General features: G+C 26.5%; 5 protein-coding genes across 5 annotated transcripts, besides 3 other annotated features; 4 read left to right on the top strand and 1 right to left on the bottom strand.

Moving 5' to 3' along the window:
• Positions 1-189: 189 nt before the first annotated feature.
• On the top strand, positions 190-2,451 carry EHI_062700 (glutaminyl-tRNA synthetase, putative; the record flags this gene model as incomplete). Its single annotated transcript, XM_645454.1, has 1 exon — positions 190-2,451. The coding sequence occupies one exon, from the start codon at positions 190-192 to the stop codon at positions 2,449-2,451; it is 2,262 nt and encodes a 753-aa protein (XP_650546.1).
• Positions 2,452-2,726: 275 nt separating this feature from the next.
• On the top strand, positions 2,727-3,305 carry EHI_062690 (uncharacterized protein; the record flags this gene model as incomplete). Its single annotated transcript, XM_645453.1, has 2 exons — positions 2,727-2,798; positions 2,886-3,305. 2 exons carry the CDS (start codon positions 2,727-2,729, stop codon positions 3,303-3,305), a joined length of 492 nt encoding a protein of 163 aa, XP_650545.1.
• Positions 3,306-3,564: 259 nt separating this feature from the next.
• On the bottom strand, positions 3,565-4,812 carry EHI_062680 (uncharacterized protein; the record flags this gene model as incomplete). The annotated part of the gene is made up of 1 exon (XM_645452.1): positions 3,565-4,812. One exon carries the CDS (start codon positions 4,810-4,812, stop codon positions 3,565-3,567), a length of 1,248 nt encoding a protein of 415 aa, XP_650544.1.
• A 791-nt stretch (positions 4,813-5,603) lies between these two features.
• On the top strand, positions 5,604-7,700 carry EHI_062670 (uncharacterized protein; the record flags this gene model as incomplete). The annotated part of the gene is made up of 1 exon (XM_642956.2): positions 5,604-7,700. The coding sequence occupies one exon, from the start codon at positions 5,604-5,606 to the stop codon at positions 7,698-7,700; it is 2,097 nt and encodes a 698-aa protein (XP_648048.2).
• A 116-nt stretch (positions 7,701-7,816) lies between these two features.
• EHI_062660 (uncharacterized protein) lies at positions 7,817-10,205 on the top strand (the record flags this gene model as incomplete). Its single annotated transcript, XM_643459.1, has 2 exons — positions 7,817-7,973; positions 8,029-10,205. 2 exons carry the CDS (start codon positions 7,817-7,819, stop codon positions 10,203-10,205), a joined length of 2,334 nt encoding a protein of 777 aa, XP_648551.1.
• A 164-nt stretch (positions 10,206-10,369) lies between these two features.
• Positions 10,370-11,259: a repeat region.
• Positions 11,250-13,020: a repeat region.
• Positions 12,973-13,587: a repeat region.
• Between the last annotated feature and the right edge of the window lie 440 nt (positions 13,588-14,027).

Genomic DNA, 14,027 nt, shown 5'->3' with positions numbered 1-14,027 from the left:
TATAAATAGGCTTTTTTATCATTTTTAAATTATAAACAATTTTTTATTATAAAAAATAATATGTCATATATAACATAAAGTTAATAAAATAAACCCTATAACAAAAAAAATATTCAAAAATGAAAAATAAGGGTTTAGAGTCACAAAAATAAAAACCAAAGAACGCAAAATAAATTACATAAAAAGAAGATGGCTGGAGCCGCAGAACAATTTGAACTAATTGGTATTGCTAAACAAAAAGCTGAAGAAACGCTTAAGAATGCTGAACTTACTAAAACTCTTCTTGATATTATTAAAGAAGCTGGATGTGAAAAAGGATGTGAAAAGGCTATTGGTCAATTGTTGTATCAATTAGCTACAAAATTAAATAAAGGAAAAGAGTCAATTAGACCACAAGTAATAGCATGGATTGTTTCTAAGAAAGTTACTAATATTAATATGGATGCTTTAATGACTTATATTAATAAACATCAAGAACTTGATATTCCAACCATTGAAAAAGAATGTGGAGTAGGAGTTGTTGTTACTAGAGAACAAATTATTGAAGGAGTTAAACAATTATTATCAGGTAAAATGGAAGAATTAAAAAAGAATAGATATACTATGGAAGGTCAATTAATAAGAGAAGCAAAAGATTCCATTAAATGGGCTGATGGTAAGGTTCTTAATGAAGAATTAATGAAACAATTAAAAGAAATATTAGGAGAAAAGACTAAAGATGACATCAAAAAGAAAGCACAAAAAAAGAGTGGTGAACCAAATAAAAAAGAAGAAGTTAAAAATCTTCCAAAACAAAAGAACGTTGATTCAGGAGTTAAATTATCTAATCCCGCTGATAATATTCAAAAAACTCCAGAAATTCTTGCTGAACATCTAAAAAGAACTGGAGGAATTTATGTTACTAGATTCCCACCAGAACCAAATGGATATCTTCATATTGGACATGCCAAATCAATGTATTTGAATTTTGGTTATGCAGAAAAAACTGGTGGTAAATGTTATATGAGATTTGATGATACAAATCCAGAGAAAGAGACTCATGAATTTATTAATACTATCGAAGAGACTGTTAAGTGGTTAGGACATACTCCATGTGCTGTTACTTATTCATCACAATATTTTGATAGAATTTATGATTGTGCAATTGAATTAATTAAAAGAGGAAAAGCTTATGTTTGTCATCAAACTCCTGATCAAATTGCTGCTTCACGTGAAAATAAACAACCATCTCCATGGAGAGATAGAAGTGTAGAAGAAAATCTTAAACACTTTAAATGGATGTGTCAAGGTAGATATGGTGAAGGAGAAGCTACTTTAAGAATGAAAATGGATATTAATTCACCAAACCCATGTATGTGGGATCTTGTTGCTTATAGAATTAAATTCTTCCCACACCCAGTTACAGGTGATAGATTATGTTGTTATCCATCATATGATTTTGTCCATTGTTTAGTTGATTCTTTTGAAGACATTACTCATTCTATGTGTACATTAGAATTCCTTCCAAGAAGAGAATCATACTTTTGGTTACTTGATGCTCTTGATATGTATAAACCAGTTGTATGGGAGTTTAACAGATTAAATATTACTTATACTGTTATGTCTAAAAGAAAACTTCATGCTTTAGTTGATAAAGGATATGTTAGAGGATGGGATGATCCAAGAATGCCAACCATTATGGGATTCAAACGTAAGGGATATTCTGCTGATGCTATTAATAATTTCTGTAGAACTGTTGGAGTTACAACTAATACTACTGTTTATATTGACTATGAAGTTCTTGAACAACATTGTAGAGATGATATGGAGGTTAAATGTAAGAGAGCTATGTGTGTACCAGATCCTGTTAAAGTTATTTTAACTAATGTTCCAGATGATTATTGTATTGAAGTTGTAAGACCAAATCATCCAATGAATGATAAAATGGGAACTAATACTGTTCATTTAAGAAAAGTACTTTATATTGACAGAAGTGATTGGAGAGATGAAGACAAAAAAGGATATTGGGGACTTGCACCAAACAAAGTTGTTGGATTAAGATATGCAGGAAATATTATTTGTCATAAATTTGATAAAGATGCTGAAGGTAAAATTACTTGTTTATATTGTACTTTTGATGCAGATAAAAAAGAAAAACCAAAAGGACATATTCAATGGGTTAGTTCTGGTGTTAATGGAGCTGAACCAGCTAAAGCCGAGTTAAGATACTATGATACTCTCTTTACTGATCCTAAACCAGAAAGTCCAGATTGGGAAAAACTTATTAATCCAAAGTCACTCACTATTGTTAATGGTTATGTTGATGAAACTTTAGAACACGTTAAACCACTTGACTGTTTCCAATTTGAAAGAGTAGGATTTTTCTGTTGTGATAGTGACTCTAAAGAAGGAGCTTTAGTTTTTAACAGAACAGTTGGACTTAAAGAATCTAAAGAAAAGAAACAAATTTAATTTGATTCTTTTTGTTATTTAGGTACTTCGATTCATTCTGTTTTAAATATTTTTAAAAATAAAACTATTGTATATGATGTTTTTGCTATTTATTTGCTATATTTAATGACGTTGACTTTTCTGAAAAGAGAAAAAAAAACAAATAAAAAAATATAGTTCGGGAACTTTAAAAAAATAGTTCTTGAAATATTTAGTTAATAACCCACGTGTCAAAATCAAAGGGTTTACTTTTAGGGTATAAAATGATCTCTAAAATAATTGAATTATCAGTTATAATGGAAACTGAAAAAGTGATGGCAGATGAAAATATTACAGATCTTCCTAGTTGTGTAAAATTTTCTTGTGACGTTTGTTTTATTATGAGATTTACCAATGAAGAGATGAAATGATCTTATTAACTCAATTTTCGAAAAGTAGATCATCTAATAATTTAGTTTAGACAGTCAGTACTTGAATTATTATTATGGTGTAATGAGAAAAATTTACCAATTGAACAATTTGCTTTACTAAAGTCAAGAATGCTTGGAATGTTAGAAGAGTATAATCGTCAATTATACCAAGGTACTTCTCTTGAACAAACACAACCAGTTATTGAACAACAAAAAAAACCACAAACAGAGCCAACAAATCCAAATGGTAAGAAACAACGTGGAAGACCTAAATTGGATCATAATAGAGAATGTAGTATTTGTCATACAACCAAAACATCTGAATGGAGAACTGGTGAGTCACCAAATACTTTCTTATGTAATGCTTGTGGTCTTAAAGCTCTTAAAAAAAAGAAGAGAGAACAACAAATGGCTACTACTCCAACTTCAAATTTTGTAAGTGGAACAAATTATATCCCTTCTTAATTGATTGTTTCTTTTAGGTTTGTAAGTAATTCTTTCAATGTTGATATTATCTTTTTTTTAAGGGTTGAAATTGATATTATGTTATTTTTATTTTTTTGTTTTTTACTTTCATGAAGAAATGTTTTTAGTAACAATAATAAAATGAAATTGTTGGAAAATTAATTGTTTTGTAAAAAAAAACTTATCATAATTACTTTTTAATTGATTTTAATTATTATATAAAATTTACTTCTTTAAATGCTTGAAACGTTGGTATTGGTTAAAGTTTCTTTGAAAAAAATTGTTTGATGTACCAGTCGTAAAGACTATTAACTTCTTCTTTACTTATTGGAATTGAGTTAGTTGTCATTCTCCCAATTTTTGATTGATAATCATTAGTCAATGCTTTTTTCATTACTTCTTTATCAATTTCACTAACATTAATATTAAAATGATGATAAATAGATTCAACAATAGAAAGAGGGTCTTTGATTATCTCATTAAAGAAAACATCATAAATTTGTGATTGTCTTGATGGATTTTGTTTGACCCATTCATTTCGTACATCTATCGCTTGTTTCAAGATACGGTTCTCTATCTCGGCAATGTTATGAGATAACCATTCATCAGAAACTTTTTCCTGATTTGTTTTCGTTAAAAATGTATTTTTGATTGTTTTGAAGTAAGGAATAGAACTTTTAATGATGTCATATGGGTTGCGATGAATCCATATTAACCGAATATCTGGGCATGATAACAATACATCTTTTAACACACATAATAATGTTGCATTCTTTATAATTAAAAATTGGTCATTGTTCATTGGTCTTCTTAAAAGATTTAATTTATATACATTCCATTCGAAATCCATTAATGAATTCCATGAAGAAAAGAGGTTACAAACAACGTCCTTGTATTGTGGTAATGCCATACAATGAGCAAAATACAAACCATAGCAATTGTATTGAAACACACATTCTTCATTTGCATCTGGATTAATTGCATGAATTTTATCAAAATCATCACACCCTCTTTTCATCATATTATGAATATATTCTGTGAATTGTCGTTGTGCTTTTTCTGTTATCATTGAAAACCCAGGACACAAAGTCTGCCATGATGTAAAGTAATGGGATTTGGTGTGTGCACACATTATATTAAATAGTGTTGTTGATCCACTTCTTGGAAGACCAACAATAATGATTGGTTGTGTAATACGAATTTCTTTGAGAGTGTGTTTATTGATGTGAATGTCTTTGAATAGTCTCATCAATGATCCAATTCTATTCACTGTTTGTTTTATGAAAGCAAGGTACTGTTCTTTGTCTTCTTTTACTTGATCGTTTACAAGAAATTGAGCACTTTGTAATGAAATTACTTCTGTTTGATGAAGATCATTCCAAGTATCATTTAATAGTGTTTGATAAAGTTCTAAATGGGTTGGGTCAAGAGACTCTAAAAATTGTTGAATTTGATGTTGAATTTCATAAAGATGAGAGTCGTACCAATCATTTAAAGAGATGTTCATGAGCAAGATTAATAGTTCTTAAAGTGAATTTAGAAGTTTTATCAGTACTTTTTTAAATATCCCAAGAAAAATCTATGATATAGATATCGACTAATCTTATAACATGACTTATCAAGAAATTTTGTTTCAAGCAATAGTCACTACCAATTGTTTTATTTGATACATCACCAACTAACCAAATTTGATTAATTAATAGTTAGAGGAATGAATAACTGACTATATTTACTGTAAAATCTTTCTATATTTTAGTTGTTTTTTTTTATGTAAAAAGTCTATAAAAACAAGTACCAAAATAAGTGAGTAAAATAAAGAGTTATTTTTCATATCATTATGTTGCAATTCTAAAAAGTACTCTTATTATTGTCTTAAAAAATAAATAAAAAAGTAGCAATTATTAAATAGTTTTACATTACTGAAAGTTCTAGTGTTAAAGATAAGTATTATTACAACTACAAGACAATAAAATAAACAAATTAAAGATTTTAATAGAAGTGTTTTGTCAAATCATAAATGATAAGTCGCATAATTATTAAAAAAGAATATTCACAGTATAATGTATAACTAAATTTAATTTAGAGATTTGAAAGTGAATATTAGAGATGTATTAAGAAATGAAATTCCTTTCCAACGACACAGTTGCAGAAAACTTTCACATATTATTTTACATTTTTTTTAGAGGTTGGTTTAATGAAATAAGTTGTGTAAGTTATTTGTTTAATTTATTTTTTTATAATGTAATTTTTATGGACTAAAAAAAGAGAAGAACTTAATACTTCACAAATTAAAATAGAATGCCAAAACATCAAAATAAGAATAAAAAAGGAAGTTCACAACAAACAAAAGTAAAAGAAAGATTTATAAGAAGTAAAACAGAAAAGAAAAAGAAAGAAATTCAAAAAGAGGAAGAAATACCTAAAATCACAGAAGAAGAAAAAGAAAAATATTTACAAAAATTTAAAAGAAAATATGTAGAAAAAGAGAAAAAGGAGCAACTAGGATTAAAACATCCAAATGATTTAAAAACACCAATCAAACAAAAAGAAATTGGAATAGAAACTGCACAAAGAGTTATTCAACCTATTATTAAACATAATGAAAGTAAAATTACGTTTAGTAGAACAAACAAAAGAAATGAAAATATAACTAGCCAATTCAAAGAAACATCTGACGGATTTGATATTCCTAAAACGAAAACAGAACGTCAAAAAACAATGAAATTACAAACCGAAATTAAATTTAATAATCAGTCATTTGATGATGAATCTATAGATCAAAATGATTATAGAATGATTACGTTTAACGAAATTGAACAACCAACACAAGAGAATAATGTCACAATTCAGTTAGAAGGGGTTGAAGAGAAAAATAAAACAACAACTTTTACAGAAAATGAAAATAAAATCTCGAAATTTCAAACAAATCAACAAGAAGAACAAAGTGAAGATAGTTTTGTTATTCACAGAAATCATCCGATCGAGACACCAAAGAAAGATTTCCATCTTACAGAAATAGAACAAAGCATCCAACCAATGCAATTTGAAACAAATGTAGAAATTAGTGAAACAAGTTATAAAACACCTATTAAATACCAAGTCGAAAAGAAGCAATTAATTGAACATGATACAATTCAACATACATCTCCAAGACAAAGTCCAAAGAAAATATTCAAAAAGGAAAAACAATTCAATACCACCGTTATTATTCCAAAAAAACAAGAAGAAACAAAAAAATTAGTATTAATTGAAGATGAACCAATAAATAAAAAAGATATAAACAAGAGAGATGAAGAGGTTCAAGAGAAAGTGACTAATGAAGACAATCAAGAAATGACTGAAGAAACATCATCAATATTATCTGTTATGAGTTTTGGAGAAGAACGAGAGATGAATAATGATAAAATTCCAATGGAAGTTGTTGAAGAAGAAGAAATAGAAAATAAAAATGAAGAGTCAACAAATCAAAATAATGTTAAAGATGATAAAGTTATTACTTCAGAGTTAATGAGTAAAATTGAAGAACAAACAACATTATTATCAGTATTACCATTTGGTGAAGATAGAATAAAAGGAATTAATGGGTTAAGAGAAATGAAAGAGATAGACATTCTTGAGAACAATGAACAAAAACAAAAAGAGTCAATCAAAAAATCATTCACTCAAGAACGAAAAAATCGAATCAATAAAAAATTGGCAAGACCACATGAAATGATTCAATTCAATGATGGAAATCAAGTTATTTCTCAAATGAGTGTTGTTGAAACAAGGACAGAAGAAGAACCTATAAATCAGGAACCAATCAAACCAGTAGTTCAAGAACCACAAAAAATATCAACACAAAAATTTGAAATAATAAATAATGAAATAGAAGAAGAAGTTAAGGTAACAGACATACAACCAAGAATTAGTTTTATTGAAGTTGATATTGTTAAAGAAGTTAAAGAAATTAAGATTAATGGTCAAAACAAAATATTTTGTAAAGTCAAAGAAGAAGAGGTAGTTTGTGAAAAATATATTCTTAAACCTTGCAGATTTTTAAGACTAAGAGAAAAAGAACAAGTTGAATTTCCATGTATCCCTCCTAGAATCAAAACACCACCATTAGAACATCATATGGTTGAAGAAGAAAAACATTTTTTAGAACCAGAGCCATGTTTTAATGATTATTACCGACTTAAACCAAAATGTTCTTTAAAAGAAGAGTTGTGTATTGTTCCATTGAGAAAACAATTGAATTGGAAAGCGTTAAATAATCCACAAATGGGAAGAATAATAGAAGAAGAAGTTTCAATTCCAATGGGGTATTTTTCTAGAGTTTTTCTAGATAATGACACTGATTTTGAAGATGATTTTGTTGAATCAACTAACTCCAAATTAAAGATTGTATTTTAAATAACATATTTTTATTTGTGTTTTTTTTTTAAATCATCAACATCCAAAATTGAGTTTAGTAATAAAATTATAATTTTCTTAATCTTTTGATTCAAATTAACTAAAAAAAATTAAAGATGAATATTCTTATTGAAATCCTCCTTATTTGGTATTGTGTTGCTATTCCATCTATTAAACTAATTGAAAATTTTCCATATAAAGAAGAAGGAGAAACAAAAGATTGGAAGACAGGAATTATTTCAATGAACAATACAGTCAAAGAATTTAATTATAGTTTGTTATTACCTTAAGTGGTTTAAAAGAAGAAAAGAATTAATGTTATGAAAAGCTACAATTTTTGATATTAGAACAACAAAAGAAATTAAAATAAATTTTTGTAATGAACATAAAAGTGGTATTTATTTGATTGAATCAATAACTAATGAAACTCTAATATCATCGACATGGAATACTCATAGTGTTGAGTGTAATAATGGTGGTAGTTTTTATTTGTATAAGAATGAAACATTGTCAAATGAAACAGTTTTATTTGCCATAACATCAAATGAAGAATTTAAATATCATCTTGTTATAACAGAAGAAAATATGCAAAATTCATCATGTGCTTTTCCTGTTATGTTAAATACAACTTTTATTGACTATATGAGTAAAAATGGAAATAATCAAATATATTCATTCATAGCTAAAGATACTCAAACTCAAATTGTTCTTTCTTATGAAGGTGAAGATTTTGTAAATGGAATGATTAAAGAAACATGTGAAAACAACATAGAAATAGAAAGTATTTTTCAACAACATACCCAATTCAGTCATTCATTTGTCTTTGAGAGTATTCCAACACATAAATATTATTTCATTGTTAATGAAGGAGAAGGAATGTATCGTATTTCTATTGATTTTTATGTTCGAAGGTTTGAAAGTAGTTGTGAAGAACCAACGAATGGTACTTTGTTATTAAATGAAGAAATGGTTGATTTAAATACTCAAAAGAATGTATGGATCAAATTCAATAAACAAGATTCAACTTTTGTTTTAATAGAAACACTTAAAGGAAATATTGAATATTCAATATATGAGAATTGTCAATCTAATGGTAAATTATTCACTTCTAATGAACAAAAACTTATTGTGAATCAAGAAGGAAGTTTGGTTCAGGTTCATACTACTAGTGAATATTCACTACTCACATTTAAGACTTATAATGTCTCAACAACAACAACATGTAAAGAACCATATTTATTTCAACTTAAAGAAGATATGACTAATAGTGGAGGGATATTTGAATTAAATTACTCTCAACTTATTCCAACAGAAGGTGATTGTGGTGAATCTATTTATATCAATAGTGAAACAAAAGACACTGGGTATTGGATTGGGATTGACAATCCTTTGAATTATGAAATTGGAGTTAATATCAAAGGACATGGATTCTTTGAAACATATAGAATGTGTGGAATAGAATGTATTGACAGATTCAAAGATTCAACTCCATTAATTCTTTTGCCACATCAAATGAATTATATTAGGTATATCCCTTCAATGAGTGGAGACAATGAAAGAAATAGTGTTATTGTTTTTGAAATTATGCCAACATCAAACCAAGTTCATCCAAAACAAATTGACACTATTCCATATTCAAGTGAAATAACAGTGAGTAAAATCCAACCATTAATATGCTCGAATTCTTCTAAGCCATCGTCATTTTTTACTATTCATTCATCAAGAAGATGGAAAATAGATATTTCCACTTGTGAAACATCAACAAACATGAATTATGATATTAATATAAAAGATAAATTAAGTTGTCTTGATATTGAACAACTAGAATGTGATAATGGAAAACATAATCAACGACATGCTGTTTTAATGAAAAATGATGTTGATTATCAAATTGAAATAGTTGGAAATAATGATGAAGGAGATTTTGAAACAGGAGTTATTTTTCCAACATTCTCCTATGCCAGAATGAGTATTGATTGTTCTTTTCCTGATACTCAATATACAATCACTAATCAATCACTCTTTATATCAACAATAATCTATAATGAAACCCTTCCATCTCGTGACGCTTGTCATTCAAAAGAAATGAAAGGAACATTTATTCAATTTATTTCAAAATCTGACAAGTTGAGTATCAAAGGATGTTCTCCTTCAGTTATTCAAATAAGTATATTCTCTGAGTGTAAAAGTGGCGTTGAAAGTGTCTGTTTTGCTAAAAATGAAAGTGATGCAGAATGTACTACAGTTTCTCTTTCTGTAGAACGAGATAAAGTGTATTATGCTCGGTTTGCTACTGACAAAATGCTTAATGATGTTGGTATTAATATCACATTTGAAAGTATTGGAATTGTTGAACAAGAAAAAAACCTTGAATTGTCTAGAACCATTTTCTTAATTTCTTTGATTTGTGTTCTTATCATTGGAACATTACTTGTTATTGTTTATGGAGGTTTTATGTTCTTCATTCAAAGAAAGAAACAATCAAAATATACTTCCCTTCCATGACATACTTTTTTAATTGATTTTTCATTCACCTCAAACCATAGTTAGTAGTCAATAGGATTATCAGTTATTTAGATTGGATATACATTGAAACAACAACATAATTTGTTAAAAAGAAACAAATACACATTGAATTGAATAAGATATGAAAAAATAAAACAATTAAATAATAAGGAATTAATTAAATATTAATAGAATTAGATTCTATTGTTAATGACTTAGAGGAGACTAATCCCATCCATGAGTCTTCTTCAAGCAGATCTACGGAGTATGTTTGATTGTGACTGAAGCAATATTCCATGACATCCATTATGTTTTGTATTACAAGGTTTTTAATTTCTTTAATGACGTTAATCTCAATTTGTAATTCTTTAATTAATTTATTACTTTCTTTATTCATTAATCCATTTATTGAAATTACTACTGGATTTATTTTGACATATTTTAATTTTTCTATTTTCAATGGAATATTCTTTAATTCATTATACTTATTTCTTTTCTTCAAATAGGCTCAATTAATATTGTGATCAGCCACAATAGTCATATCAAATAATAGACCAGTTTTATTCTTTTTATCTAATACATATATATGATATTTATTATATTATCATTCACTTTTAGGCATTATTTGTATATTCCATATCATTGTGATGTCTTTGTATTTGAACATTGTTTCATATGGGGTTTTTTATATTGATTATTTCCTGTATATTTTCTTATTAATCAATATTATAATGCCAATATTGTCATGTTTTTCTATTTGTGATTTTTATGATAAATACAAGATAGTAGAATGTGTTCTACTGTTACTGTCTTGTCTTTACAAAGTGTGGAGTATTTTAGTCTTTCATTTTTCATTATTTTTGCTTTCCTATACTCACAAAATATTGCTCCATCATTCATTTTAGTTAATTGGAGAAATGCATTCTTTTTAATATTGATGGACTTCCATGCTTTCACTGTAGTAGTTTTATCTACTCCTTTTGACTCATTCCATCTTCTAAAATGTTACTTATTTGATGACACTTCAATTTTTTGATGTATTTGTCATTAATTTCACAGTGGATTATTCAAATTCCTTCACTATTTTCTGTCATTATTCTCAATTCATCCATATATAATGTGTGATTTGATTTTGGGAATTTCTCTTCGATGATTTGAGAAATTACATTCATCTGAATGATGAAGAGTAGATTTGATAATGAATCACCTTGTAAAATTCCTCTATTTAATTTAATACATCATAGATATTCATTAAATTTATAACCGATGAATATCTTCCATCTAGTCATCATACTTTCAATAATGTCAATGATGACACCCTCATAATTAAAATATTTTAATGATTCAATTACTCATTTGTGGTTTACTGTGTCATATGCTTTCTTAATGTCATAATATGACTCCACATATTTTGGGTATTTTTCTTCTTTCTGCTGCTTCATCATATAACTATTAATTATTCATTCTTTAGCAGCTAAAGATTGTAATTTACATCCCAATTGATTATTACTAATTTTAAATGATTCACTATTCATGTTAAGTCTATTGTGAATCTTCTCTTTTAATATGGAGGTAAATACTTTCATAATTACATTTGTACAACTGATAGGACGATAATTAGTGACGTCGTTCCTATCACCTCCTTTGTGGATTAATAAAGTTCTTCCACTTACCATTTCTAATGGGATGTTTTGAATGAAGTTTAACCATTCATTGAAGATATTGAGAATGGCTTCTCTTGATGATGACATCCTTTTCCAATAATACCCATATATAGTGTCTATTCCTGATGCTTTCCAGTTACTTATTTTCATTATACTTAAATTTAATTCATTTATTGTTATAATGACACTATCATAATTTCTATATCTTTCATTCCACAAGGTGATTTGTTTTATTTTCCATTTCTCTTTATTTAATATCACCTGTGTTTCATATAACGATTTCCAATATTCTAAAGTAATATCGTTATTTGGGTATATTTCATTTTTTGGGTCTTTCTTCCTTATTCTAATTTTCTTATTAGAATCAAACATGATTTTATTTGTATTGATTCTGACCCTTTCTTCTTTATTAAATTTAATTCTTTCTTTTATCATTCTCATCATATATTTTAGGTATTTTATTCTTTCTAGTGCTTTGACTTTAATTCCTTCTTCATCATATTCTTTTAATTTCATGTTGAACTTTATTCTGTACAATTTCATTGACCAAATCTTCTATTCTATTTATTTTCTTTAGTATTTCTTTTATTTCATCAAATTTGTCTCCTATTATTTTATTTTGGAGATAAATGTACATAATCATTGAAATATTCTTCATATCATCTTGCAGATCCTGCATTCTGCTTCCTGACCATATCAATCTATTATTAATTTCCATTTGTTAATTTGTCAGCTTCTTTTCTTTTCCAGTAGTAATTAATGTTTGAACATTTTTCTACTTTCATTTCTTTTACTTTATTGATGAGAGTGTTAAGATATTCTTCATCAATTTCTGTAGAGTTATTCTTTAATATGATGTTTTTTATTATTGAATTACGCTCTACTCTTCTATTATATCATTTACTTTCACTTTAATGTATTATTTAGTATTTTGTTTTATTTTATGTGATATTTTAATATATTTAATATATTCTTTTTCACTATTGACATTAATGTTTGTCACTTTTATTATACTTTCTATTTGTTCCCATCTTAATTTCTTATTTAATTTCTTATTTAACCAATTAATTTAAAACAATACAACACTTCAATTAAAATTCTATTTCTTTGTTTTGTTGTATTTATTGTATTTTCATTATACTTTGTTTGTTATTTATTATTCTTGTAATTTTACATATTTCATTCATTTCTTTATTTGTGTTTTGTTTTTAATTCCTTTTTCATTTGTTTTAATGTCTTTTCTTCAATGTCTTTTGTTTTCTTTAATTTCTTCTTTAATTCTTTCAATTATCTTTTCATTTTGATTGAATATACTTCTTGTTGAATATCATTCCATCTTTTACTTTTACTTTCTTACTTCTTGAGTATTTCTGAATATTCTCCTTTATTCCATTCACTTGTTATTCTTTTTATTCTTCTTTTCTATATCATTTATTGTTATTCATTTATATTTGTTATTTGTATAATCTTTATTATTATTGTATTTATCTTGTTTCTTATTTGTTTTTCTTTGTGTCTTTCTCTTTCTAATTCATTTTTCCTTGGTAATATCATTTACTTTTATTATTATTATGCCATTCATTGTTATTGACATTCATTCTTTTATTGAATGACATGTGTATTTATCTCTTGTCTGCTTTTCTTTACAATACACAAATGATTTATACAATATCCATTGAAATAACATTTGTTATATTTCCTGCATTGGAAAAGGGTCTGAAGATAATCAAATAAAATAAACATAAAAATAAATCAATTACATAATTTCATCAATTAAGATTAAGAATAAACTTATTATTCTTTCATTTTCATTATTAAAAAAATAATAATAAAAAGAAAACAAACAACTAATAAACTAAACTGTATTTTGTTGATTTGCTGTTATCTTTAGTTATTCATTCTTGTGATTAATAAGTTAATTATTTGATCTTTCTCGTTAAATGGAATTTACATCAGAATATCTAAATGAATTAACATTTATCAAGTGAGAATTTTAAAACCATACAAAATAACCTAACAAGGTGAAAGTATCAGAATATGTATTATCAAAGGATATTCAATCGAGATCAATTCATTGAATCAATTTATTATAAAATCACTTCAACTATTCAAAGTCAATGAAATTCATCTATATTCAATTACAATGAACTTTAGAATA

The sequence above is a fragment of the Entamoeba histolytica genome, genomic scaffold (genome assembly GCF_000208925.1).
Source record: "Entamoeba histolytica HM-1:IMSS scf_1104750517213 genomic scaffold, whole genome shotgun sequence".
NCBI lineage: Eukaryota > Evosea > Mastigamoebida > Endamoebidae > Entamoeba > Entamoeba histolytica.
Note: the sequence above shows the minus strand (reverse complement) of the source record. Positions and strands in the feature narration are given on the sequence as shown.